At 42.2% G+C, this 26,904-nt stretch overlaps 1 protein-coding gene across 4 annotated transcripts in view; it reads right to left on the bottom strand.

The window, feature by feature from the left end:
• Window positions 1-490: 490 nt before the first annotated feature.
• Window positions 491-26,904, bottom strand: part of LOC135517531 (enhancer of polycomb homolog 1-like) — a 75,915-nt gene continuing 49,501 nt past the window's right edge. For 3 of the 4 annotated variants that reach the window (XM_064941923.1, XM_064941924.1, XM_064941921.1), the window contains 13 exons: window positions 25,451-25,636; window positions 21,526-21,671; window positions 21,147-21,353; window positions 20,689-20,837; window positions 19,228-19,384; window positions 16,424-16,582; window positions 15,535-15,624; window positions 15,168-15,316; window positions 9,263-9,684; window positions 3,280-3,434; window positions 2,917-3,052; window positions 2,287-2,710; window positions 491-2,050 (listed from right to left, as the gene is read on the bottom strand). In XM_064941923.1, the coding sequence (XP_064797995.1) occupies window positions 1,978-2,050; window positions 2,287-2,710; window positions 2,917-3,052; window positions 3,280-3,434; window positions 9,263-9,684; window positions 15,168-15,316; window positions 15,535-15,624; window positions 16,424-16,582; window positions 19,228-19,384; window positions 20,689-20,837; window positions 21,147-21,353; window positions 21,526-21,671; window positions 25,451-25,636 (2,453 nt within the window). In that variant the 3' untranslated portion in view covers window positions 491-1,977. The remainder of the gene's footprint in view (window positions 2,051-2,286; window positions 2,711-2,916; window positions 3,053-3,279; window positions 3,435-9,262; window positions 9,685-15,167; window positions 15,317-15,534; window positions 15,625-16,423; window positions 16,583-19,227; window positions 19,385-20,688; window positions 20,838-21,146; window positions 21,354-21,525; window positions 21,672-25,450; window positions 25,637-26,904) is intronic. The other variant, XM_064941922.1, reaches the window with a different exon arrangement.

Genomic DNA, 26,904 nt, shown 5'->3' with positions numbered 1-26,904 from the left:
AGTTATTGTGCTGAAGTTGCTTCCAGGGTCGTTCGGAACTTGGTCGTGAGTATTGCAAAGGACAGATGATTTTTACGCGCTAGAGCACTCGGCGGTCCCATTCTGTGAGCTTGTGTGGCTAACAACTTTGTGGCTGAGCCGTTGTTGCTCCTAGACGTTTCTGCTTCACAATAACAGCACATACAGTCGACAGGAGCAGCTCTAGCAGGGCAGAAATTTGACAAACTGACTTGTCGGAAAAGTGGCATCCTATGACGGTGCCACTTCAGTAAGGCCAATGTTTGTCTATGGAGATGGCATGGGTGTGTTCGATTTCATACACCTGAGAGCACCTCCAAACAATACCATTACTCCAATACCAATATACACACACAACACTGTATGACATGAGTAGTTTCAAAATGACATTTTCTTTATTCAGATGTAGATTTTTAGCTTACGCACCCACACACGACCATGACATTCAACCAACAAAAGACAGCGAGCCACATTATCCACATAATGCCCTGGGCTTTATTGTCTGATTTTATCGTGAGAGTTAGGTCACTTTTTTTCACACAAAAATATATAATTTTTTTCAGCCTCCAGGTGGGACAAGAAAACTTCAAGGATAAATCCTGCCATTGGACTGGGTATTCAGATTGTGACAACACAGACAAGTACTACTAGCAGCACTGTCTTTGTGCCTTACTCTTCACAGAAGAGAACACATAGTTCCCCAAGGGAAGGCACCCGATACTTGTGGTTTTTGGCCTTGCATCCTTCTGGGGAGAAAAGAGAAATGCACCCTTTCTCAATTAGCTAACCCCCTTCAAGATTTTTCTTGTCAGAAATTGGAATGATGATACACGTACAGCAATTTTAACTGTCATTCACCGCCCTTATAACCTATGCATGAACAATTAACAAAATAATGAAGTCTTTCAATACGAAGAAGCTTAATCATTTTTTACCACAAGGAAAATACAAAAATAACAATTCTGTTTACAAAAGAAATGAATTGTGAGAGGGGGAGAGATACCATTGCATGAAAACTAGGGACAAATTATACAAAAGCAGCATTAAATATCAATCAAATCATTAGAAAAAAGAAAAAAAAATAGTGCTTTGAATCAGAAGCAGCAGGAAGAGACTTCATCCCTAGTTTTGTTACTTGTATCGGGATAACAATGTAAATGGAAGATACCGGGAAGAGATATAACCACACGAATTAAAGTGAACCAAAGCCGACCTTCTCCTCTGGCTCCCCTCATCCCCAAAGAGTCTCTTTATGTCACTATTGAATTCCATATGATCCAAAGAAGTACAGGAACCCAAAAGGGGGAAAACCTGCTTTGTGTTCACAATATACAAAATACCCAGGAGTCCGTAGCTACCTAACATTTACTACAGCACAGGAACCAATGAAGGTACAGTGTACAAATAAACAAAAGAAAAAAACTGTAAACACAGCACAATAAATAGATAACAGCAGGCTCTGCAACATGCAAGTGATGAAACGTCTTAATTTGAAACTTTCATCTATAGTTTATCGCTTTTTTCTTTTCATTCCCAAGTGCAAAACATCACAAATGAATAAGTTTCTGTATTCAAGTAACGTATATACAAGGGGGTATTACAAATATGTAGTTATAGTACAGATACTATTTTGCCATATTCATATTTTACAAGATGTCAATTTTTACTCATTAACGAATACAAAAACAAAACAAATATTAAAAAAGCATGAGATGAGAATTGCAACAATACATTCCCACAGTTGCCGTGGAAACGTGTCTGTCCGTACTACGTATGTAGTCCGTTATGTGTGTGGAGTCCCACCTGCTGCCCTATTTGCATTCCCAATGCTACGGTGCACAGCACCTAAAGAGTGAACTCAGAGGGTAGCAGCAGACTCTAAGAACTGGTTGTGCAGCAGAGGGTTGGGTAGTGTTGGGGCTGCCTGTCATGGCAGCTAGCTGCACCATCATCACTCTGCTACGTCACCTCCATGGCCACTGTGTTGTCAGTTATACTGTTTAGAGCTGGCTTGTCTTGATTGTGATTATCTCTGGAGGAGGAATACAAAACAGTGTCAAACTTCTGTTATAATACACAGCTCCCACGAGACACATGGCTTAGGCATGACATTAGGCAATCAAGACATGGCATCAGATTCAATATAAAGTACACTACTTTTGACCATTTCCCAAAGGGCTGTGGTGAAATGTAGTGCACTACAGAGAATAGGGTACCATTTGCAAGACATACATAGTACATCAGTCAGAGAATGTCAACTCATCTCACCTGGATCCTACGTCCATGGTAGAAGCCCCGGTGACATTGTTGGGCATCTGACAGTTGGTGTTGGCAGCCATCTTTAAGGCAGAGGAGGGCACGGCTCCCAGGGCCCTGGGTATGTGGCGTGTGGTGGTGCCGCCCAGGCTGGGGAGGGCAGGGGTGGAGGATGAGTGGGGAACGCTCAGACGGATGTTATTCGCAATCAGGACCTGAGTGGTGGTGGGGGAGGTGTTTGCAGCATTATTACCCAGGTGGGTGTGATGGGCATTGGGAGGGAATGTGAGAGAAGAGGCCGTGACGGGGGACGGAGAGGTAGAGGAGTGGTTGGACGAGGGCTGGAGGAAGGTGGGGGTTGATGGAGGAGGGGTGAGAGTCTGGTTGCTGTTAGGGTGGTGGGTGGTGCTGGCCAGGTGTAAGCTCTTGTACACTCCTGAGAGAGATGGGGAAAGACAAAATACATTTACAAGAGATACATTGAACACTTCCTCAATTGAACACTTGACTTGCAATGACTGATAAGTGGCCGACTAAGTCACTCTGGATAAGAGCGTCTGCTAAAATTACTAACATTTAACTCCCCAGTCTCATTTATTTCATTTGCTATGAAGTGAATGACAGATCAGCGGTGCTGCTCACCTGAGCCTGGGAGGACCCCGTTGACTCCACTTCCCAGAACCCCCTCCTCCTTGAAGGCCATCAGCTGGTCCGTGGTCACCAGGGCAGAGGCAGCAAACTGGGCGCTGGCCGAGTCTAATGTCTTAGAGATTATACACTGGAGGGGAGGGAGGACAAAGAGACCAAGTCAGACATTCTACATACCATTGAAGAAATAAAATGCTCAAAAGGAATGATATCAGTGTTTCCCCTAATATATTTTAAGGAGAGGCTAGAGGGGGGCCTGCCATGCCTTTACAATGGTAGGCGAAACGCTGGGTGAAATACACAACAGGGCTATTTTGGAGCTTTGTGTGTGGTGTGTGTAAAGGAGTGGTGTCTGACCTGTGTGTTGGATGGTGTTGCTGTGGATGTTGTAGTAGTAGAGGTTGTGCCTGTGTTGGGCTGTGTCTGTTGCTGATGTTGACTCTGCTCCAGCTGCTGTTTCTGCATCAGGGCCAGCTGCTCCTGGTGCTGCTGGTACTGCTCTGCTGTGAACGCTACACAAATACAGGATAACAGTGTTATAACACACAAGGGTTATACACACAGGAGAATGAAGAGTTGAGGTAATATGCAGATCCTATCTCTCTCCACCAGTCATAGATAAAGCAAAGAAATACCTGCACAGTGCACACAGTAGGCTATATGCCACTCCCATATATACAAAATGTTTAGTCTTATCGGCTCCTTCAAGGCTGACTGACCTTGTAGCTTGTCATCTAGATCAACATTCAATATCTTCACAAAGCTGGTGTGAAGTACCAGTGGTCTGGCTTTGGCTCCAAGTCAGAGCAGGTCTGTGTGTGTCTTGCTGATTTCCACCTCTGGACAGCCGAACGTTCTAGGCAGCTGAGCGTGTATACGGACCGGTAAAAAGTGTGTGACAATGAGTTTGTTTTGTGTCGCAATATATGCTGATATTCTGGCCAGAGTAAATAGCTGCATGTAACTCATCAGCTAAGAAGAACATGAAGTCGCTCGACTGCCTGTTTGTACAAACATGTCAATAATGTATTTTGTGTCAATAATGTATTTTGTGTAAAACATGTAAATAGCTGCATTTAGCCTACTCCCCTCCTGAAGAACAAACATGAAATGGTGCTTATACTTACTGAGGCACGGAATGCAATAGTTCTAACAGTTGTGTAAAACATGAAGTTGGTAGGCTAACCCATGAACGAAGGCAATCAGAGGGGGGAGTGGCAGCGGAGTACTCCACACAGCTGGTACGTAGGCAGCGGAGTGGGCACTCGGCTACGGGAAAAAAATGCTCAGAAATATCTATTTTTAGCCTGGGAAAATTGGGATACAAGAAACTCTATCGTAGCCACTCCATTATCTAAAATACATTCTCAATACACATCCTACACTTAACCAGCCGCTCTGCTTTGGGAGTAAATCTTTCCAGATTCCAGGTGGGGTTTGAGATGGGGCATGTAACCTCCAATCAGGTCACTATGTCAAAGCTTTGACTTGACTGAGTCCATACAAATACATCCTTCAGAACAATTGACCCTGGAATTGCTTTATCGGGAGAAAAACCAGGTTAGCTATGAACTACCTCCTATGGTTATCCTTTGATCTAAGCAAAACAGGTGTCAAAGCCACTGAATTGCCAGAACATAACCTACTCAAACACAAATCCGCCTTGTGACATCAAATGCTGACAAGGTGAACATAAACACAGCAACGCTCACATGGCAAAAAATGCCTCCCCAAAATTGTAATGCAGTTTAATGCCTGGCCTAGCACAACACAAGGGGGTATGAAAAGAAAACACACATTTGAGCGTTCTGACATCAAACAGCATTCTAAAACGTACATCCCTGTGAGGTATATTCTGACCTTTAGACACTAACATGACTATCACGGTTAAACTCCAATCAAGCCAATATTCTAGCTTGAGACACTGCAGTATGCAGCAGACTCCCCCTCTACTCTATGGCCAATGACCCTGACACCCCAGCACCTCTTCTGAATCTATTTACACAATAACATTTATACAACACCTGAGCCAGGAGAACAGGAATGAATATATTCTCAGGAATTAATGTATTCTAATAAGGAAGCATTCATTGTATGAATTAGGGCTGTCCCCAACTTTAAAACACATCTGTTGACCAAGAGTAGTCTGTCCTTTCAACCAAATGATTGGTAGATATTTTTAAGCATGCATTTTTCATATATAGACACCATCTGTCAGCGTTTCCCCAAAGCTTGATGAGTAGTTGATTATTTGAATGAGCTGTGTCGTGCTCGGGTAAAAAACAATTATTTCTGATGAAATAATTAAGACAAATGAGTTGAGGGAGCCAGAGACCAAGATAACCAGAAAAAATTAAAACCTTTGCAACCCTCCTCCTCCCCTTTGTAGATCTGAATTACTGAGAAGCGCCACAGCTCATTGGTGATGGGGAGTTAAAACTAAAATCAGACAACCCCAGGTAGCCCAGGCCAAACTTCTAGCAGTGTTTTCCATTGGCATTTTCCACTTCATATTAACTTCTTATGGCTTGGGGGCGCTATTTTCACGTCCGGTTGAAAAGTGTGCCCAAAGTAAACTGCCTGCTACTCAGGCCCAGAAGCTAGGATATGCATATTATTAGTAGATTTGGATAGAAAACACTGAAGTTTCTAAAACTATTTGAATGATGTCTGTGAGTATAACAGAACTCATATGGCAGGCGAAAACCTGAGAAAAATCCAACCAGGAAGTGGAAAATCTGAGGTTTGAGTTTTTTTCAAGTGATTGCCTATCCAATATACAGTGTACATTTGGTCCGATTGCACTTCCTAATGCTTCCACCAGATGTCAACAGTCTTCAGAACCTTGTTTGATGCTTCTACTGTGAGGGGGAGCAAATAAGAGCTGTTTGAATAAGGGGTCTGGCAGAATGCCTTGAGCTTAGTCACGCGAGCTCCGTTCCTTTTAATTTCTAAAGACAAAGGAATTGTCCGGTTGGAATATTATTGAAGATTTATGATAAACACCCTAAAGATTTATTCTATACATCGGTTGACATGTTTCTTTTGACTTTGTCGTCTGGACTTAGTGCTCGTGCCTTGTGCATTTGGATTACTCGCCGAAACGCTAACAAAAAGGAGGTGTTTGAACATAAATGATGGACTTTATTGAACAAAACAAACATTTATTGTGGAACTGGGATTCCTGGGAGTGCATTCTGATAAAGATCAAAGGTAAGTGAATATTTAATGTTATTTCTTATTTCTGTTGACTCCAACATGGCGGATATTTTTTTGGCTGGATTGGGCTCTGAGCGCCGTACTCAGATTATGCTTTTTCCATAAAGTAGTAAAAAAAAATCTGACACAGCGGTTGCATTAAGGAGAAGTCTTTCTTTAATTCTGTGAATAACACTTGTATATTTTATCAATGTTTATTATGATTATTTCTGCTAAATCATCGGATGTTTTGGAATCAAAACATTACTGCACGTAACGCGCCAATGTAAACAGATTTTTGGATATAAATATGCACATAATCGAACAAAACATACATGTATTGTGTAACATGAAGTCCTATGAGTGTCATCTGATGAAGATCAAAGGTTAGTGATACATTTTATCTCTATTTGTGCTTTTTGTGACTCCTCTCTTTGGCTGGAAAAATGGCAGGGTTTTTCCTGTGACTTGGTGGTGACCTAACATAATCGTTTGTGGAGCTTTCGCTGTAAAGCATTTTTGAAATCAGACACTGTGGCTGGATTAATGAGAATTTTATCTTTAAAATGGTGCCTAATACTTGTATGTTTGAGAAATTTGATTCATGAGATTTCTGTTGATTTGTATTTGGCACCCTGCAATTTCATTCATTCCACTAACGAAACCCCAGTCCTAGACAGGTTAAATAATTTCTAACTTGTTAACAATTTCTGCTAGTTAGTTTTTGCTACCATGTGGGTTTTTAGCTTGCTTGAGCCTGCGAACTGAGTGTTTATTCACCCGTTTCCATACGTTTCACTTTAAAACATTTATCTTACAAAGAAGTTGTTTAATCTAACTGATTAACTATTTATATGTACATGGAATTGTAGGCGTTTTTTTAAACAATTTCCCCCCCTAATCTTTACAGGAAAATGCCACAGCCACTATCCACAGCTAAGGTATAGGGAAAAGCTGTGTACATTTGCAAATACTGTGCCAAATCATATGTTTAGAACGCAACAAAGACTGGCCGAGTGCATAAAGTCCCCTCAGCGCTTGGAAGAGATATCACAATGTTCATCATCCAACATGCACCCATCCAACCAGACATACTCTATCTATATCTACTCATTTGCTGGATGCAGAGTTCAACAGGGTTCAAGTGAATGTCAAGCAAATCATAGAGAATGCAGACTGTATTGCAATCATCTCTGATGGGGAGTTGAATGTTTGCGGGCAAGGAATAATTTTAACTACATCTCCACCCCTCAAACAGTATTCTACAAGACCATAGACACAAGGGACAACGACACGGACGGTCTCTACATTGCAGATAAGCTGATGGCAGTCAATGCCCTTGGACCACAGAAGGCACTTGCACTGCTGTGAACATGAAGGTTGCTTGGTCTAAAGTGGAGGAGTCCTACCCTCACATTACACCCATTGGCTATGCTGCTCATGCATTGAATCTGCTCCTCAAGGACATCATGGCACTGAAAACAATGGATACACTACAAGAGAGCCAAGGAGATGGTTAGGTATGTGAAGGGTCATCAAGTTAAAGCAGCAATCTACCTCACCAAGCAAAGTGAGAAGAATAAGAGCACCACATTGAAGCTGCCCAGCAACACCTGAGTTTCTTAGAAATGGCCATATCACAGTCTGCCTATATGGACAGCCCCATCAAGAGGATCCTCTTGGATGATGTATTTTGGGAGAGTGGTAAGCAGCCAGAAACTCCTGAAACCCATAGCAGTAATCATTGCACGGATTGAGGTTGACAATGCCATCCTGTCTGATGTTCAGACTCTGCTTGCAGATGTAACAGAAGAAATCTGTACTGCCCTGCCCACTTCACTGTTGCGCCAAGCAGAGGAAACTGCAGTTCTGAAATACATCAAAAAGCATGAAGACTTCTGCCTGAAGCCCATACACGCCACAGCATACATGTTGCACGCCAAGTATGCTGGCAAGAGCATCCTGTCTGGTGCAGCTAAATACAATATATTTGTATGTCACAATCATTATTTAAAAAAAAGTGTTCCCCCCCAGCCTTGGGCTCATATATAGGCCTATGCGTATGCACAAGTTCCGACATGCCTATGGATGTTTGGAATTAAATCAATCAACTTATGAAGTGATGTCCATTTTGTTGCGTTAGGCTTCGAAACATCCCCAAAAACCATGTTATACACTCAGTTACAACCTGTTGAACTTCTCTTTCTTCAAATTGATCAATCAGTGCGTTTTAAAGTTAGATGTGATTTTCGATTGCATGTGCATTGATGTCAGTCGTTAGCGGGATAAATAGAGCCCTGAGAACCAGGACATTAGCGAATTGATGGTCTTTAGCGATTTGCGTATTCCCAACACAACCAGAGTGCACAAAAGAAGATTACGGTCATGACTCATGACCGCTGGTGCTGTGACAGTAATAAGGTCACCTCAACAGCCCTACGGTCACAGCAACAGACAGGCGTGCATGCACGCGGTCAATGAAAATATGGCAGCTCACAATTCAAGTCATGGAGAAATTTTACAATTACACCCCTCCCCACACACACTCAAAGCCTGCTGAATTCAGATTTTTCCCACTTAACCTTCATAGCTCTTCCAGAACAGAAAAACTATTCAAGAGATTATGATCGTGTAACAAGGTCAAAACAAAACAACCACCTCCTTTACCTGCCTGACAAACTCTTTACAATCTCTAAAGATAATTTCCAAAAAGAGAATGCGTATCCTGCATAACATCGACATAGTGCCCTAATGCAAGAGGGTGGAATGCGGCACCCCTTTCCCCGTATAGTGCACATTTCTTTTTACCAAAGTCCTATGGGCCCTGGGTCAAAAGCATCTCAGAGTAGGAGTGCTAATCTAGGATCAGGTTCTCTCTACTATTCGTTATATTTAAAAGTCAAAACAGAATGTCAGAAACACACCCCATCACAGGGCTGGGGTCAATCCCATTTACATTCAGGAATCAGAAGCAAATTAGCATGCACCGCTCGGCCTATACCTGCATTGCGTAAAGCAAAGTAGTGAGTGACAGAAACAAAGTACTCAGTATTCTCAAGCAGGCTATCTGATGCCTGAATACTAGCATAAACCTCCTTAGGTAGGGATGAGTGCTCCAGCACAGGACAGTGGACTAACTCACCGGTGACGGGGGTAGCTCCAGGGCCAGTGCAGGGTCGGGTGTTAACTCCACTCCCAAGGAGCTTGCTATATCCCGAGGACGTAGTCCGGTTAAATCCTCTATAGCGTGAGATGTCGCCTCCACCCAGGGGGTGATGGGATAGTGTCCGCGGCCTAAAGTGCCTCCAGCGGCACGACTTAATGTTCAAAAGAATCTCACTGAGGTCCACAGATGATGAGAAAGAGGGGATGGAGGAGGAGGGGTGGTGGTTGTTGGAAGTATTGGTTCGGTCCGAGGTATTGGCGTCTGAGGTACTGGCTGGCTCTACGTTGCGGAGAGGAGAGCTTGTGGAAGATGAGTCTTGAAGTGGTTCGGTTTCGGGGTCCGAGTCCAGGCTGTGGAAAACGCTGTCCAGGTCTGTGTGTGCTCTGTCCAGTAACAGCCTGAAACAATCAGAAAGACACTCTTTACAAATCACAGTAGGGATGCAAATTCCAGTCAATTTGGCTGCCTACTAAGCAACCCCCATTGACAGGTTAACAAACGGTTAAACTCGTTCCAGTAAAATTACGCAACAACCCAAAAAAACTACGCATGGGTACAAGGAATGAACATTTTTCATAACTAGCTTAAAAAATGTGACAATAGCAAGTCTATCTTCTCATTATTAAACATGCAACTAAACTACTGTTATGAAGTAGACAATGCAATACATTGCATTTCCGACAGTGTGGGAAAACAGTGTTCTAAAAAAGACGCACTTGGTGCAAGCAGGTTCATGTGACAGAGATAAACATCTCCGTTAGAAACTTAGTGGGGAAATCTGAACATGCAAGAGAAAGATAGGAAATCTAAACATGCAACAACTAGGATAGGTTGTTAAAATGATAACAATTGTGCCTTTGGCTTCAGGACAATGAAAGGAAGTTTATGAAAACCAGTAGAACAGGAGAGTAATGATAAGAAGCTTTTCGGTTGCTAGCTTAGCCATTGTTCGCTGCTGCATGCTCTCCCTCTGCAGCAACCAGTGTTGCAAATTTAGCGACATTGTTGCAATATTTAGCGAGTTTTCAGACCCCTCCAACAACTTTTCTTCGTAGAGGAGGCTAGCATCAAATTCAGCTACTTTTCAGGCTGCCTTTGGAGAGTTTTGACAGAGGATTTCTATGGTTTTGAAAACATTTAGCGAGTTTCCCCACTCAATTCTGCTGCAAACGAGAGTGGGAAAAGCTGTCTATGAAACAGATGTCACAGCAACGGCACACACACAGGTAAAGAAGCACAAGCTGAGGGGGTGTGTGCCAGGTGAGGGGACCGCAGTTGGGCTTCAGCAAGGCAAATTGGTGCTGTGGCATCATCGGGGCAACGGCAAAACGTCATTTAGTGATTATCTGAAAAATAGTCTGCAACACTGGCTGCTACAGTCTGCATCTCTTAGTAACATGTCTCCGCTCTGGTTTGCTCGTAGAGACCAGGTGTTCAAACTTTCACTCAGGTCCCCCTCCAGCAATAGGGAAAATATCACGCCTGCGCGGACACCACATCTATTTCTATAGGCACAAGTACTGTTAATGAACAACACCCCTCTTGTTGGTGGAGAGTCATGTCTAATGTGTATTCATGTGATATTTAAGCGACTCAAACATAAAAAAAATCTATGGGCTAAAAAACCTAGCTAAAAGCGTTATCTGACATGGGCCAGATGACCTGGACATTTCTGACAAGTTATAAATAGCTCGCTACGGTGTGCACAGACTGACATGGCAAGAGGAAAACTGATTATGGTTTACCCAATTTCAAAATTGCACCTTGTGCATCCTACTATTACAACTTTCAAGAGTAAGTTGAAAGCCGGACTGAGTTTCTTAAAAAAATATATATACACTACATGGCTAAAAGTATGCTACATGGCTCAAAGTATGCTACATGGCTCAAAGTATGCTACAGCATACAATGACATTCTAGATGATTCTGTGCTTCCAACTTTGTGGAAGGCCCTTTCCTGTTTCAGCATGACAATGTCATCGTGCACAAAGCGAGGTCTACACAGAAATGGTTTGTCGAGATCAGTATGGGAGAACTTGACTGGCCTGCACAGAGCCCTGATCTCAAACCCATCGAACACTTTTGGGATGAATTGGAATGCCGACTGGGAGGCAGGCCTGATCACCCAACATCAGTGCCCGAACTCACTAATGCTGAGCACAAACTTGAGCTTGTGAAAATTCTGTGCAACTTCCAATGCACATTTACTATGAGCACTGTGGCTATACCCACTTTAAGTTACAGTTTTAAGTGGCCATGTAGGCTACTGTGGCTATTTCATCATAATGTAGGCCTACCGTCAAACTCTGGAGAAAATGAATCCCATAACATAGTAACATGGAAATAGCTGTTATCATTCAACCTACAGTAGCAGCCAATGTTTTCAATGTAGGCTTACATTCCATCAGACCTTTGAATAAAAAAAGAAAAACATGCAGGGCTTGACATAAACCTGTTTATCCACTTGTGCTTCAGAAAAGGGGACAACTGAATAGGTTGTGTTTGATGCAAGAACCCACTTAAAATAAACCACATTATTCCCATACCATTATTACAGAGAATCAGAAATGATACTACCCTCTCCCTATTGGCTACTTAGCTTATTCAAGCCCGTCTCAAAATACAACACTGACCCATATAAAAATAAATAAAGCTATTTACCTGACTTGCGTTTCAAAGATGTCTAGAACGGTACACATTTTGTGCTTTCTTGGGAAATCACTTACTCCCCTATAGCCAACTATAAATTACCTGGTTAATAACTCACTAATTAGCAAAGGATATGAACAAAATGTGCACAAATGGCTACACGCAGCACTCACTTTAACCTCAAAACAGGAGCATCTACTCATGTCGTAAAGAGTCCAGTTCAGAGTAAATGGCACAGATCCACATATGGCAATGGTATATTTGCATATAGGCCAACTGCAGGTTGTTCTGCATATTGGCTTTGCTTGAATTGCCCTGCCAGTGCATTGCTGAACATAAAAAAATATATACAGTATTTTATTTATTTTTTATGTTACCTTTATTTAACTAGGCAAGTCAGTTAAGAAGAAATTCTTATTTTCAATGGCGACCTAGGAACAGTGGGTTAACTGCCTGTTCAGGGGCAGAACAACAGATGTGTACCTTGTCAGCTCGGGGGTTTGAACTTGCAACCTTGCGGTTACTAGTCCAACGCTCTAACCACTAGGCTACCCTGCCGCCCCAAGTAGAAGTCACACACCTACTCATTCAAGTGTTTTTATAGATTTTCTCTGTTTCCTACATTGTAGAATAGTGAAGACATCAAAAAAAAAAAAAAAACCCCACATGGAATCATGTAGTACACAAAACCAAAAAAAATAAACAATTCTAAATATATTTTACATTCTTCAAAGTAGCCACCACCCTTAGACTTGATGACAGCTTTGCACACTCTTGGCATTCTCTCAACCAGCTTCACCTGGAATGCTTTTTCAACAGTGTTGAATGAGTTACACCATATGCTGAGCACTTGTTGGTTGCTTGTCCTTCACTCTGTGGTCCAACATCCAAAACCATCTCAATTGGGTTGAGGTCGGGTGATTGTGTCTCAAAGACACGGTGGTTGTAACCAAAGGACAGTTTTCCACCGGTCTAATGTCCATTGCTCTTGTTTCATGGCCCAAGCAAGTCTCTTATTATTATTAGTGTCCTTTAGTAGTGGTTTCTTTGAAGCAATTCAACCATGAAGGCCTGATTCACACAGTCTCCTCTGAACAGTTAATGTTGAGATGTGTCTGTTACTTAAACTATGTGAAGCATTTATTTGGGCTGCAATCTGAGGAGCAGTTAACTAATGAACTTATCCTCTGCAGAAGAGGTAACTCTGGGTCTTCCTTTCCTGTGGCGGTCTTCATGAGCCAGTTTCATTACTCTGAAGAAGCTCAAATATATTTATATATGTTTAACACTTTTTTGGTTACTAGATGATTCCATGTGTGTTATTTCATAGTTTTGATGTCGTTGCTATATTTCTACAATATAGAAAATAGTAAAAATGAAGAAAAACCCTGGAATGAGTAGGTATGTCCAAACTTTTGACTGATACTGTACACATTTCAACATTTCAGTTGGGCTATATGATCACACCAGTAATAGATCCGTTGTTGTATTACATGTCGTACAGCTGAGTATACATTTCTCAAAAAAAATGTATTTGTCACATGCGCCGAACACAAAACAGGTGTAGACTTTAGCGTGAAATGCTTACTTACAAGCCGTTAACCAACAATGCACTTTTAAAGAAAATAGAGTTATATATTTACTAAATAAACTAAAGTAAAACATGTCCAAAAAAAAGTTACAAAATATCAATGATGAGGCTACATACAGGGGGTACCGGGTCAATGTGCAGGGGTACTGGCTAGTCAAGGTAATACATAAAAAAAAAAAAAAAGCGCCTTTAATTTTACTGGACTGATGGTGCCTGCATCTGATGGTCGGTCTCAGTGGAGGGAGAGAGCAGCAGACTGGTGGTGGTGGATCCCCTCAGTTTGGGAACCACTCCACTAGACACTAAGCCATTAGTTGACGTTAAACGCGAGTCACTTTCTAACTATAAACTCATTGTACATTTTTTGGAACGTGACACTGTTCCGGTTTTATGACTGACTGGATGTTAAATTCTGACACCTACAGTATTTAATTAAACAAAATAATGCAAATCAACCTATAAATATATGCATGACTGGACAAATATCTTTTTGTCGGCTAACTGTTAATATACCCTAAATCACTTTATTGATAAGACTGATGTGGCACCCTATTCCCTACATAGTGCATTACTTGTGAGAAAGGCCCATTGGTGGAAAAATAGGGTGCCATTTGGTCAAAAGTAGTAGACTGTATAGGGAATAGTGTGACATTTGGAATGCAGTTATAGACTCATCTTCCTAAAACACAGGACGGTATGTTCTGGATATATATTCAGAACCCCAGGCAGGTGGTATAAGTGCGAATACATTTTGCAGCTGTAATTGCAGATCACACTATGAGGGTACTATAGTTCTAGCCTTCCTCAAAGACCTGATAGTTGATTCCAATATCTCTTGTGTGGGCACGTGCGAGAAACAGTCGCCAACTAAACGTAATCTCCTAAACCAGAGGTTCCGAAATCAAGGGAGGGACTTCCCTTAATTTGAAGGGTAATAATAATTGTAAAAATACATTTAAAAACGATTGAAATAAACAATCTAAAACGACGCATTAAACCACAATGGTTTAGGCTAGAAACAAGCATTAAAAAAAGAGGAAGATTCAAATTATGCACATCGGAATACCTCTAAAATTCAGAAGCCGAGCTACAAATTTGGACTATTGGACTTTGCTTGGAAAGTAATCTTATACAATGTGTGACTGTCGCCATCAATTGTTCAAATCACTTTCTGTACCAGAGAATACGTATAGTTACAAAGGACGTTCATGTAAATGACCATAAAACATTTGATAGCGGAATAATTTGAGGAAATAGGGTCCAGATTTTAATTTCTTTATCCATGTATATTATTATCATCATCATAATTAAATTGAAAAAGTGTAATGAGTCTTGTTAAATTACATAGAATTGCAGCAAATGTGTTTCAAACAACAATTTTGTCAAACGTGAGTTGGGGCCCTAGAGGAAAAAAGGTTGGGAACTCCATCAAGGTTGGGAACGCCATCAAGCACAGAAATAGGATCCTGTCAAACGAACGGCTACTATACCAGGCTAGTAGAGCCACAAGGTGAGATTTGGGATGTGTCCCAAATGGAATCCTATTACCTTTAGACCTGAGCCCAAAAGTACAGCATTACATATGGAATAAGGTGCCATCTAGGACACAAATTAGGGAGCAATAAGGGCGCCTGAACTCACCTGCCCCCTCTGCCCGTGCGCCGCCGTGCCAACCCTACGCAGCGCCGGGGCACCGTTAGAGACGTGAGACAGTAGCGGAAACGAGGGTCCCCCAAACCGCCCTCCGACGGGCTGACCCATGGCCAGTTACCACTCTGGTTCAGGCGAGACTGAGACAGGGAGAGAGAGGAGAGCGAGAGAAGATAGTTCGAGACAAAGGAGGAAGGCTCCGTCAGAAAGGCATTGGTGTGGCCAGCAGAATGTGGAAGATAAAAAAGCAGCAGGACCAGTGGCAACCCTGGCTGTGTGTGGCTGGCCGTCCGAGAGAGCGCCGTAAGGGCTATAAGAGCAGTTGAGTCACAGGAGGGCAGGCAGCTACTCTACTCACAGCATAGTACTGACAGCCGACCTTCCTCCGGAACACAAAGCAGCCATCTGGGTCATTCTCCTCCTCTGCCTCCGAGGAACCTGAATGGATCTAAACATAAACGCAGAGGGGGAATGGGTGAGTTACATTAAGAGGCAGAGACCATAAGAACAACGTGGCTGGCTACCTAGACAACAGCCACGATTGTGGTCATGTCCAACTACTGCTACTTCTACTAGTTCTTCTACTACCACCAATACTAGTTCTACTACTACCACCACTACTAGTTCTACTACTACCACCACTACTAGTTCCACTACTACTACTACTAGTTCCACTACTACCACCACTACTACTAGTTCTACTACTACTAGTTCCACTTCTACTACCACTACTACTAGTTCTTCTTCTACCACTACTACTAGTTCTTCTTCTACAACTGCAGCTACTACTACTACTGCAGCTTCTACCACTACTACTAGTTCTACAACTGCAGCTACTACTACTACTACTACTACTGCAGCTACTACTACTACTACTACTACTGCAGCAGCTACTACTACTACTACTACTACTACTACTGCAGCAGCTACTACTACTACTACTACTGCAGCAGCTACTACTACTACTACTGCAGCAGCTACTACTACTACTGCAGCAGCTACTACTACTGCAGCAGCTACTACTACTGCAGCAGCTACTACTACTGCAGCAGCTACTACTACTGCAGCAGCTACTACTACTGCAGCAGCTACTACTACCAAATACAGATACTTAACACCATCGCCTTCACTACCATCATATATGCCTTAAATGGCATCCCATTTCGTAAACAGTAAATCAATAAGGTATAGGGAGCCATTTAGGACGCATCACTCATCACCACCAGCAGTGTTATTTATGAGTTCACCTGGGAAAAGGGTTCGTCGTCAGAGCTGGGGAAGTCGTACTGATTGAGGTCCTTGGGGTTGAACACAGAGGGGCCAGAGTGTTGGGGTGCAGAGAGAGGAGGAATCTTAGGCTTCTTCTCGTACTTCCTCTTCATTCGGACCACTTCAGTTTTCTCTGGCTGGAAGAATATAGAAGACTAATTAATGGTCCATTTACTTCACGGGCAACAGAAATGTGTCTGAGCCCTGTAGAATTTCTTATGGAGGTGGTGATGTGATGGGGAGAACCATTTAGAAACAGAAGTGTAGTGAGTTAAGACTCATTGATATGCAGATGGTGGGCGAGGCATGTGCCATATCCTTCTGCCCAGACATATGGTGCCTCTCCCTGACCAGACCCACCCACACACACACCACTGCTGAGGGTTAGTGAACTGAACTCCCCTTCAACCCAAGGCCCCAGGGGGAAAAGGCAGGGAGAAATGCTACAATACGGGGGAGCAGGGTGTGTCATAAGTCAAAACAATGGAAGGAACGAAAGCAAAGGGACAGCGGGGTTTGGACTCGGAGTGTGGAGGGTCAGCGTTACATCAACGGATGAGGGTGGGAGAGAACAATAGAGTTGCTCATCACCCAGTGATAAGTAGTAGGGATGCGCATCTTTCAATTTCAAGACGATTCAATATGTACCTTGGGGCTGGGCAATATATTGAATTATTTCCAAAATGTCTATCGCATAAAGCAAGTATTTTTTATAAGCGTTTACATCCTCTTGTTCTCATGTTGTCTTTTTGGTATCTTCTCCTTCTAATCTTCAGTGCTGTGTGCACCTTCCCTTTTACACACACACACACACACACACACACACACACACACACACACACACACACACACACACACACACACAAAGCCCCTACCCCTGTGACTCACAAAGCTGAGATTAATTCTTCCTCTGACAAGTGGTTTCAAATTAGCTATTTGCATTCGAGGTTTGGTCCAACATTCTCGGTCATATGGAAAGTGGAATACGTTGATACATTATTTTACTGTAATAGAGAAGTTAACTTTTCTAACAATACCATGTCTCAACTCCTCAAATTGCACGCAGAGCAAATGCTACAAAAACAGGAAATGGAAGCATCAATGAACATTGATTGTGGAAACGTAATGCTTAGTTTGTCTCGTGCGGCATTGCGGAACCACGTACCGATAACAGCATTTTAGCCATGAGGAATGCTTTTCAAACAGTCTTCAAGGAGTTCCCACATATGCTGAGCACTACTTGGCTGCTTTTCCTTCACAATGCGGTCCAACTCATCCCAAACCATCTCAATTGGGTTGAGGTTGGGTGATTGTGGAGGCCAGGTCATCTGATGCAGCACCATCACTCTCCTTGGTCAAATAGCCCTTACACAGCCTGGAGATTTGGGTTTTGGGTGTTTTGGGTCATTGTCCTGTTGAAAAACAAATGATAGTCCTACTAAGCGCAAACCAGATGGGATGGCATATTGCTGCAGAATGGCGTGGTAGCCATGCTGGTTAAGAGTGCCCTGAATTGATGAGATCCTGAGGCCCATTGTCGTGCCATTTATCCGCCGCCAACACCTCATGTTTCAGCATGTTAAGGTCGCAAGGCTCTGTACACAATTCCTGGAAGCTGAAAATGCCCCAGTTCTTTCATGGCGTACATACTCAGACATGTCACCCATCAACCATGTTTGGGATGCTCTGGATTGACGTGTACAACAGCGTCCAGTTCCTGACAATATCCAGTAACTTTGCACAGCCATTTAAGAGTAGGACAACATTCCACCGGCCACAATCAACTCTATGCAAAGGAGAGGTGCCATGCTGCATGTGGCAAATGGTCACAGCAGATACTGACTGGTATTCTGAGCCAAACCCCTACCTCTGATGTTAAGATATGACCAACAGTGACCAACAGATGCATATCTGCATTCCCAGTCACGTGAAATTCATAGATTAGGGCCTAATTTATGCATTTCAATTGACTGATTTCCTTGTATGAAATAACGCAAATGTCAGAAATCTGACATGGTTGCGTTTATATTTTTGTTCAGAATAGTAAAGCTGTTACTGAAGATGCCATAACGCTTTTCAGTCTCCTTATCAATACAACAGCTACGGGAACATCTGCATCTTGAGGGCCTAAAATGAACATGGCCACCTCCTGGTCAATTTTGGCATTGGCAGGTAAGATGTCTATTTCACCAGCCACGCTGTCGGGTGGTCAGGGCTCCACCGTGTGAGTAATTCACTTGTATTTGTGAATAAAAGTAGTCAAGTATGACCACATTTACAGTCGAAGTCAGAAGTTTACATACACCTTAGCCAAATACATTTACTCAGTTTATCACAATTCCTGACATTTAATCCTTGTAAAAATTCCTTATCTTGGGTCAGTTAGGATCACCACTATTTTAAGAATGTGAAATGTCAGAATAAAAGTAGAGAATGATTTCAGCTTTATTTCTTTCATCACATTCCCAGTGGGTCAGAAGTGTACGTACACTCAATTAGTACCTCCGACTTCAACTGTATATAGTAAAATAAATGCTGCAGTTGATGTTTTTATACAATTTTAAGTTTTGTTTCATAGCTGGTAAAATAATTGCACAACGTTAAACTTCAAATACTATATAGCTTCCTCGAGCTGCAACACTGCCTGCCTGGCTGGGGGCTATGCACGTGTGAAGAACGGAGTGAAAAATTCATTTTTAGAAGCGTTGCACATAGGCTAAACAGTTGGTCTAATTTACTTGGCTGGTGGACAAAAAAGTACATTTTATGCCCTGTCTCTGACCTTAGTTTTGTAGTCCTTCATGTCCATGTGGTCTTGGTGGCGGTACTGGTTGCTGTTGGAGAGGGGAATGATGGGTATCGTGTAGATGGGCTTCACCAGAGCCCTCTGGGCCAGGGCCTCAGCCATCACCTCACTGCCGTAGTCAGGCATGCCGTTCCTGGGAAAGACATACGGAGATAAAGGGGGCTTGATTAAGAAAGACTCGGAGAAAGACAGTTTTGGGTCAAAACATTGCACAATAAAACAGTGTGCCATCTTTTTTTATGACTTCACTTTTCGTACTCTGCACCTGCAGGTTACTGGATGCGGATAGGCTACACCATTTCTAAATTTGAGAAAATGACCAGGAAAGTACAGTGAAGGAAGTTAGCTACCTGTGTCTCTGACATGCCACTGACACACCTTTTAGCATGAGTGCAAAACATCTCACATCAAAAACAGAATATCCCCAATATACCTAAGTAAAAATAAAACCATAGGAATAAAAGGAGCCTCATGCTATCAGTAGGCTGAAAACAGGCGGAAATTGCAATGTCCCTACAAATCAGAAAGTCTGAAGTCAGTGACAGTTACTTTCAGATGAAATCTATTCCATTCAAATACATGATATTTGGATAGTTAAGTCCCAAATGGCACCCTATTTCCGATATAGTGCACTACTTTTGTCCAGAGCCCAATGTGCCCTCTTCAAAAGTAGTGCACTATATAGGAAATAGGCTACCATTTGGGACGCATTATAGACTGCTCCACAAGGGAACAACAAGCCCCAAAATAAGTATTAAGAAATATAATGCGCAACTAACCAACAGTAAGCCCAGCTTATTCCATTCCATGCCGACAATGCCATTTTTTTTTAATGGGCAGCAGTGGAACGAGTCAAAGTCAATGAGCTCATTGCTTCGACCTTACTGCAAAAATAAGGTGAACTATTTGATAATGCATGCAAAACATAGCACTGAACGATGCTGCCAATGAATGAGCAGCAGAGCATGTCTCCTTAAAAAAAAACATGCCAATACCATCATACAGGATGCTTCCCATATTCCTTATCCTGTGCACTACTTTTGACCAGGGTTGACCAGGGCCCATAGTGTACTAGGGAATAAGGTGCCATTTGGGACTCATGCTGTATGATGGGTATTAGCACATCTTTTTTTGAACAAACATAGCAGTTTTAATCAACCAGACAGGCTACTGCAGATTGCCACAGATACAAAATGGGCGGTTTGTCAAAAAAAACAACCTTTCAGTTAATAGTCTGCTACAATCACGGAGAAAATAACTTTCATTGATTTCGGGGACAATTCATTCATAATCCACAACAGGAGAAAAATCCATTAACTAAATCCCAGAGAGAAATGGTGGGGTTTTGATTACAAAGTTATCCATTCTTTTCTCACGGTGATGACCTGTCTCCCTCATTCATATGAATAAAACATAAAAATATCAAATATGTATCACCTCTTCTCAACAATCTCCAGGGTGAGGTGGAGCAGCTCTCTCTTGCTCTTCTCCCTCCTCTTAATCATCTCCAGAATAGTGACGGCTCGGCTCAGATCCCTCCGCAGTTTCAGCATCTTCTCATACCCAGCTTCGTCGTTCTTACGGTTCTGCAGACACAAGTTAGATGTTAACATCTATGTTGGTGCAGGAATAAAGCATGAGAGCAGCATTTAAGTTAGACATTTTCCTACTTTAAAATGTTAACTGGGTTCTCTGCTATACTGTCACTTCCTGAGACTAGTTCATAGCTAAATTACACACTAGTGAATACAGAAAGGTGGGTAACAACATTCCCTCAACCATGCCCTGGGTTGCAATGCCCTGTGAAAAGGCCACCTTTCTGAAAGTGAAATGGTTTATTATACTTGCAAGCAGCCCTTGTTCAGTTCCATCATCCTACCTAGGACGTGGCTCACCTTTCTAGTCTGCATCTTCTCGGTCCTCCTGCGGAAGGCCACGTAGGGGTCTGAGGTGCTAGATCCGTCCCTCTTCTCCTGCTTCACCGTGGGGATGAGAGAACTGCTCTTACAGTTTTTCCTCTTCCTGGTCCAGTAGTCAAACACCTCCTTGATCAGCTCGTCATCCTCCTTCAGCAGCAGCTTTGCCTCCTGCAGGTTCACCAGCTGAGCAGACAACACACATTTAGTCACACTGTTCTTTCTAGTACTCAAGCCTATCAACTTTTTTATTATCAAATAAGCAGAAAGGTAGTCGACAAAAGGATTGATAAACACTGGCATACGTCCCATTTTCGGAGAGAACTGCCTTCATCAGCATTGTCGTTTGGTAAAGTACCTGCGTGCCACTGCCTTTCTCCAGCCGGTCGATCATGTCCTCAAACTGCAGAGAGGTGATCTCCATCTTCTTCTTCAGCTTATTCACAAACACCTCATCCTCTGAATCCAGGTCGTAGTCCGGCTGCTCTGTATCCAAACTGAAAGCTGTGATAGAGAAGACAGGTTGAAGTAAACAAAAAATAACCAACTTGTTTTTTTAAATATATTGTTTTAGGTGGTAGACCAGCTTTAATATATTGCAGATAAATTGTGTGATCTAACAATGTAATTATATGTATCCTTTCAAATTCCCCATATTTTCTTTTGTAATAAATATGTTCCTTTATTATTTCTCCATGGCCACCTCTCCCCTAATTGGAGTAAACTAAATGGACAACAACACGTAGGCTTCTACTTCCAGCTTAAGAAACGTCCTCTATCTGTTGACTGCATTTATTTTCAGCAAACTTAACATGTGTAAATATTTGAATGAACATAAGATTCAACAACTCAGACAAGCTGAACAAGTTCTACAGACATGTGACTAACAGAAATTGAACAATGTGTCTGTCCCTGAACAAAGGAGGGGAGTCAAAAACAAAAGCCAGTCAGTATCTGGTGTGGCCACCAGCTGCATTAAGTACTTCAGTGCATCTTCTCCTCATGGACTGCACCAGATTTGCCAGGTCTTGCAGTGAGTTGTTACCCCATTCTTCCAAGGCACCTGCAAGTTCCCAGACGTTTCTGGAGGAATGGCCCTAGCCCTCACCCTCCGATCCAACATGTCCCAGACGTGCTCAATGGGATTGAGATCTGGGCTCTTCGCTGGCCATGGCAGAACACTGACATTTCAGTTTAGCGGGAAATCACAAGCAGTATGGCTGGTTGCATTGTCATGCTGGAGGGTCATGTCAGGATGAGCCGGCAGGAAGGGTACCACATGAGGGAGGAGGATGTCTTCACTGTAACGATACAGCGTTGAGATTGTACGGACACTGCAATTTATTGCCCTGGCCACATCTGCAGTCCTCATGCTTCCTTGCAGCATGCCTAAGGCACGTTCACGCAGATGAGCAGGGACTCTGGGCATCTTTCTTTTGGCGTTTTTCAGGGGCAGTAGAAAGGCCTCTTTAGTGTCCTAAGTTTTCATACCTGACCTTAATTGCCTACCGTGTGTAAGCTGTTAGTGTCTTAATGACCGCTCCACAGGCGCATGTTCATTAACTGTTTATGGTTCACTGAACAAGCACGGGAAATGGTGTTTAACCCCTTTACAATTAACATCTGTGAAGTTATTTGGATTTTCACAAATCATCTTTGAAAGACAAGGTGCTGAAAAAGGGACATTTTTATTTGAAGAGTACATAATATATACATTTTACGGCAGTATATTTTACATTAGTTATATTTTGTTTTTAGTCCCAGCGTTCAGCTACCCTCAACCCCTCCCATCTATCTCTGAAGACCATCCAGTTTTGATTTCGTACTGACATATTTTTTCCACTGTGCTGTACCACTAAAAGTTGTTAATTTTCATTCTAATAGTTTCTACAGACTGTAAATTAAAAACATTTTTGCTGTGAGTATTCTATTACTGATCAATTGATTAGGACTTTTCAAAATCACCCAGTCATGCAATTTGCAGCGTTAGCTCCAAGTAAATGTTGGAATTTTGCCATTCCTGAACTTGCGACCAAAAACAAGCCACATACTTAAACAAGTGATCTAATGATACGGTCTCTTCTCAGAAAAAATGTGCAGAGATGGGGTGGTTGTATCCCCCATACAAATATGGTGCGGCAGGGTAGCCTAGTGGTTAGAGCATTGGACTAGTAACTGGAAGGTTGCAAGTTCAAACCACCGAGCTGACAAGGTACAAATCTGTCGTTCTGCACCTGAACAGGCAGTTAACCCACTGTTCCTAGGCCATCAATGAAAATAAGAATTTGTTCTTAACTGACTTGCCTAGTTAAATAAAGGTCAAATAAGTAAATAAAAATTCTATAGGTTTCAAGGTAGTTGTATAATTTAAATTGAAAAAAAAAAAACTACGTTTTGAATCTGCCGTTGTTTTGTGTATAATTCATAAACAATGTGCCATAGAATCGGTACATTGAAAATCTCCTAACTGTTTTGCAACCTGTATGGCACAGCTCTACATGTTTTGGTCATTAAATGAAACTGGTATACTTTATCACAATTTTGGTCTTTTATGCAGGGCCGAAATAAGTTCTTTAACTTCTCCCCTTTACACTTGCCTCCTCCGTTTGAGGTAATGCTGCAATCAGTTGGATATACTTTTTGATAGAGCTGCATGTGTAACAACTCCACCAGTCCTATTTATCACATGTACAAACATCATCCCCCAAATGTTTGTATTTTTTCTATATAAATTTGTATATTTGAGTTTAACCATAATATTTTTCAAATATTTCTGCCTTTTCTTGTGGCTCAAACTGAAATTGCAACCAGCTTTCTATAAAAATAGATCTATTTTGGAGATAACCAAAAGTGAGAGGCTATCTGGATGAAGGGGAAAAGGTCATTTTTGAACACAGGATGAGACATTTGTACTAATCTGCTTGAGAACCAGTTTAGATTTAAGTATAGTTTTTGTATGACTAGAGCCTTTAGTAAGAGATCCAATGCTTTAATATTTAAAATAACTTCTCTCCTCCAAATTCATTATATACAGTGCTTCAGAAAGTATTCACACCCCTTGACTTTACGTACTTTGTGTTGCAGCCTGAATTTAAAATGGATTAAATTAAGATTTTTTTCATCACTGGCCTACACAATACCCCATAATGTCAAAGTGTTACCATGTTATCCAAATTCTTTGCAAAATAAAAATTTTAAGCTGAAATGTCTTGAGTCAGTAAGTATTCAACCCCTTTGTTATTGCAAGCCTAAATTTGTTCAGGAGTAAAAATGTGCTTAACAAGTCACATAATAAGTTTCATGGACTGTGTGCAATTATGGTATTTAACATGATTTTGAATGAATGCCTCATCTCTGTACCCCCCACATACAATTCTCTGTAAGGTCCCTAAGTCAAGCAGTGGATTTCAAACAGATTCAACCACAAAGACCAGGGAGGTTTTCCAATTGGTTGTTTAAAAAAAGCCAATAAATATCCCTTTGAGCATGTTGAAGTTATTAATGTTGAAGTTATCACCATGAGGCCAATGGTGACTTTAAAACAGTTACAGTTTAAATGGCTGTGATAGGAAAAAACTAGGCTGGATTAACAACATTGCTCCATAATACTAACCTAATTGACAGTGTGAAAATAACAAACGCCTGCACAGAATAAAAATATTCCAAAACATGCATTCTGTTTGCAACAAGGCACTCAAGTAATACTGCAAAACATGTGGCACCGCAATTCACTTTTTGTCCCGAATACAAAGAGTTGTGTTTAGGGCAAATCCAAAACAACACTTTGCCGAGTACCACTCTCCATATTTTCAAGCGTAGTGGTTGCTGCATCATGTTATGGGTATGCTTGTAATCGTAAAGGACTTGAGTTTCTCAAGATAAAAAAAGAGAAAGCAATAAAGCTCAAAACACAGGTACAATCCAAGCGGAAAACCCGATCCGGTCTGCTTTCCAACAGACACTGGGAGATGAATTCACCTTTCAGCAGGGCAATAACCTTTAAAAGGTCAAATCTACACCGCAGTTGCTTACCAAGACGTGTGGTCAAGTTACAGTTGACTTAAATATCCTGGCAAAACCTGAAATGGTTGTCTAGCAATGATCAACAACCAATTTGACAGACCTTGAGGAATTAAAAAATAATAATAAAAATGGGCAAATGTTGCACAATCCAGGTGTGGAAAGCACTAAGAGACTTAAACATTCACAGCTTTAAAATCGCTGCCAAAGATGATTACATACAGCCGGGAAAGAACTATTGGATAAGAGCAACGTCAACTTACCAACATTACGACCAGGAATACGACTTTCCCGAAGCGGATCCTCTGTTCGGAACACCACCCAGGACAATGGATCTGATCCCCAGTAGCCGACCCAAAACACCGCCGCAGCAGAAGGGGCAGCCTTCTGGTCAGGCTCCGTAGACGTGCACATCGTTCCAGAGTATACTACTCGCCAATGTCCAGTCTCTAGGTAGACGAAATACGAGCAAGGGTTGCCTTCCAGAGAGACAGAAACATGGCTCTCTCGGGATATGTTGTCGGAATCGGTTCAGCCAGCGGGCTTCTCCATGCATCGCGCCGACAGAAATAAACATCTCTAGGAAGAGGAAGGGCGGGGTGTATGCTTTATGATTAACAACTCATGGTGTAATCATAACAACATACAGGAACTCAAGTCCTTCTGCTCACCCGACCTAGAATTCCTTACAATTAAATGCCGGTCATTTTACCTACCAAGAGAATTCTCATCCGTTATAGTCACAGCTGTGTACGTTCCCCCTCAAGTGAACGGCCCTCAAGCAACTTCACTGGACTCTATGTAAACTATATATCCGGAGGCTGCATTTGTTGCTGGGGATTTTAACAAAGCAAATTTGAGAACAAGGCTACCTACATTCTATCAGCATATTTATTGCACGACACGCAGGGATTATTCTCTCGACCACTGCTACTCTAACTCCGCACACAAAGCCCTCCCCTGCTCTCCCATTCGGCAAATCTGACCACGACGCCATCTTGCTCGTTCCGTCTTATAGGCAGAAACTCAAACTGGATGTACCAGTGACGAGAACCATTCAACCCTGGTCTGACCAATAGGAAACAACGCTTCAAAACTGTTTTGATCACGCGAACTGGAATATGTTGGTCAACCTCAGAACAACATTGACCTATACGCTGACTTGTTGAGTGCGTTTATAAAGAAATGCATTGGTGCTAACCATTGTGACTATTAAACCTACCCTAAGCAGAAAACGTGGATGGATGGCCACATTCGCACTAAACTGAAAGTGCGATGCACTGCATTTAACCATGGAAAGAGGTTGAATATAAACAGTGTAGTTATTCCCTCTGCAAGGCAATCAAACAGACGAAATGCCGGTACAGAGACAAGGTGGAATTGTAATTCAACGGCTCAGACACGAGACGTATGTGGCAGGGTCCACAGGAAATCACGGACTACAAAAACAGCCACATCACAGACACTGACGTCACGCTTCCAGACAAACTAAAACACATTCTTTACCCGCTTTGAGGATAATACTGTGCCACCGTAATGCCTTGCAAACAAAGACTACGTCCCCCCTCTCTTCTTCCATGGCTGACGTGAGTAAAACATTTAAACGTGTTAACCCTCGCAAGGCTGCTGGCCCAGACGGCATCCCTGGGCACATCCTCAGAGCATGCGCAGACCAGCTAGCGGGTGTGTTTACAGACATATTCAATCGCAAACTATC

Source organism: Oncorhynchus masou, chromosome 28 (genome assembly GCF_036934945.1).
Source record: "Oncorhynchus masou masou isolate Uvic2021 chromosome 28, UVic_Omas_1.1, whole genome shotgun sequence".
Classification (NCBI taxonomy): Eukaryota; Metazoa; Chordata; class Actinopteri; order Salmoniformes; family Salmonidae; genus Oncorhynchus; species Oncorhynchus masou.
Note: the sequence above shows the minus strand (reverse complement) of the source record. Positions and strands in the feature narration are given on the sequence as shown.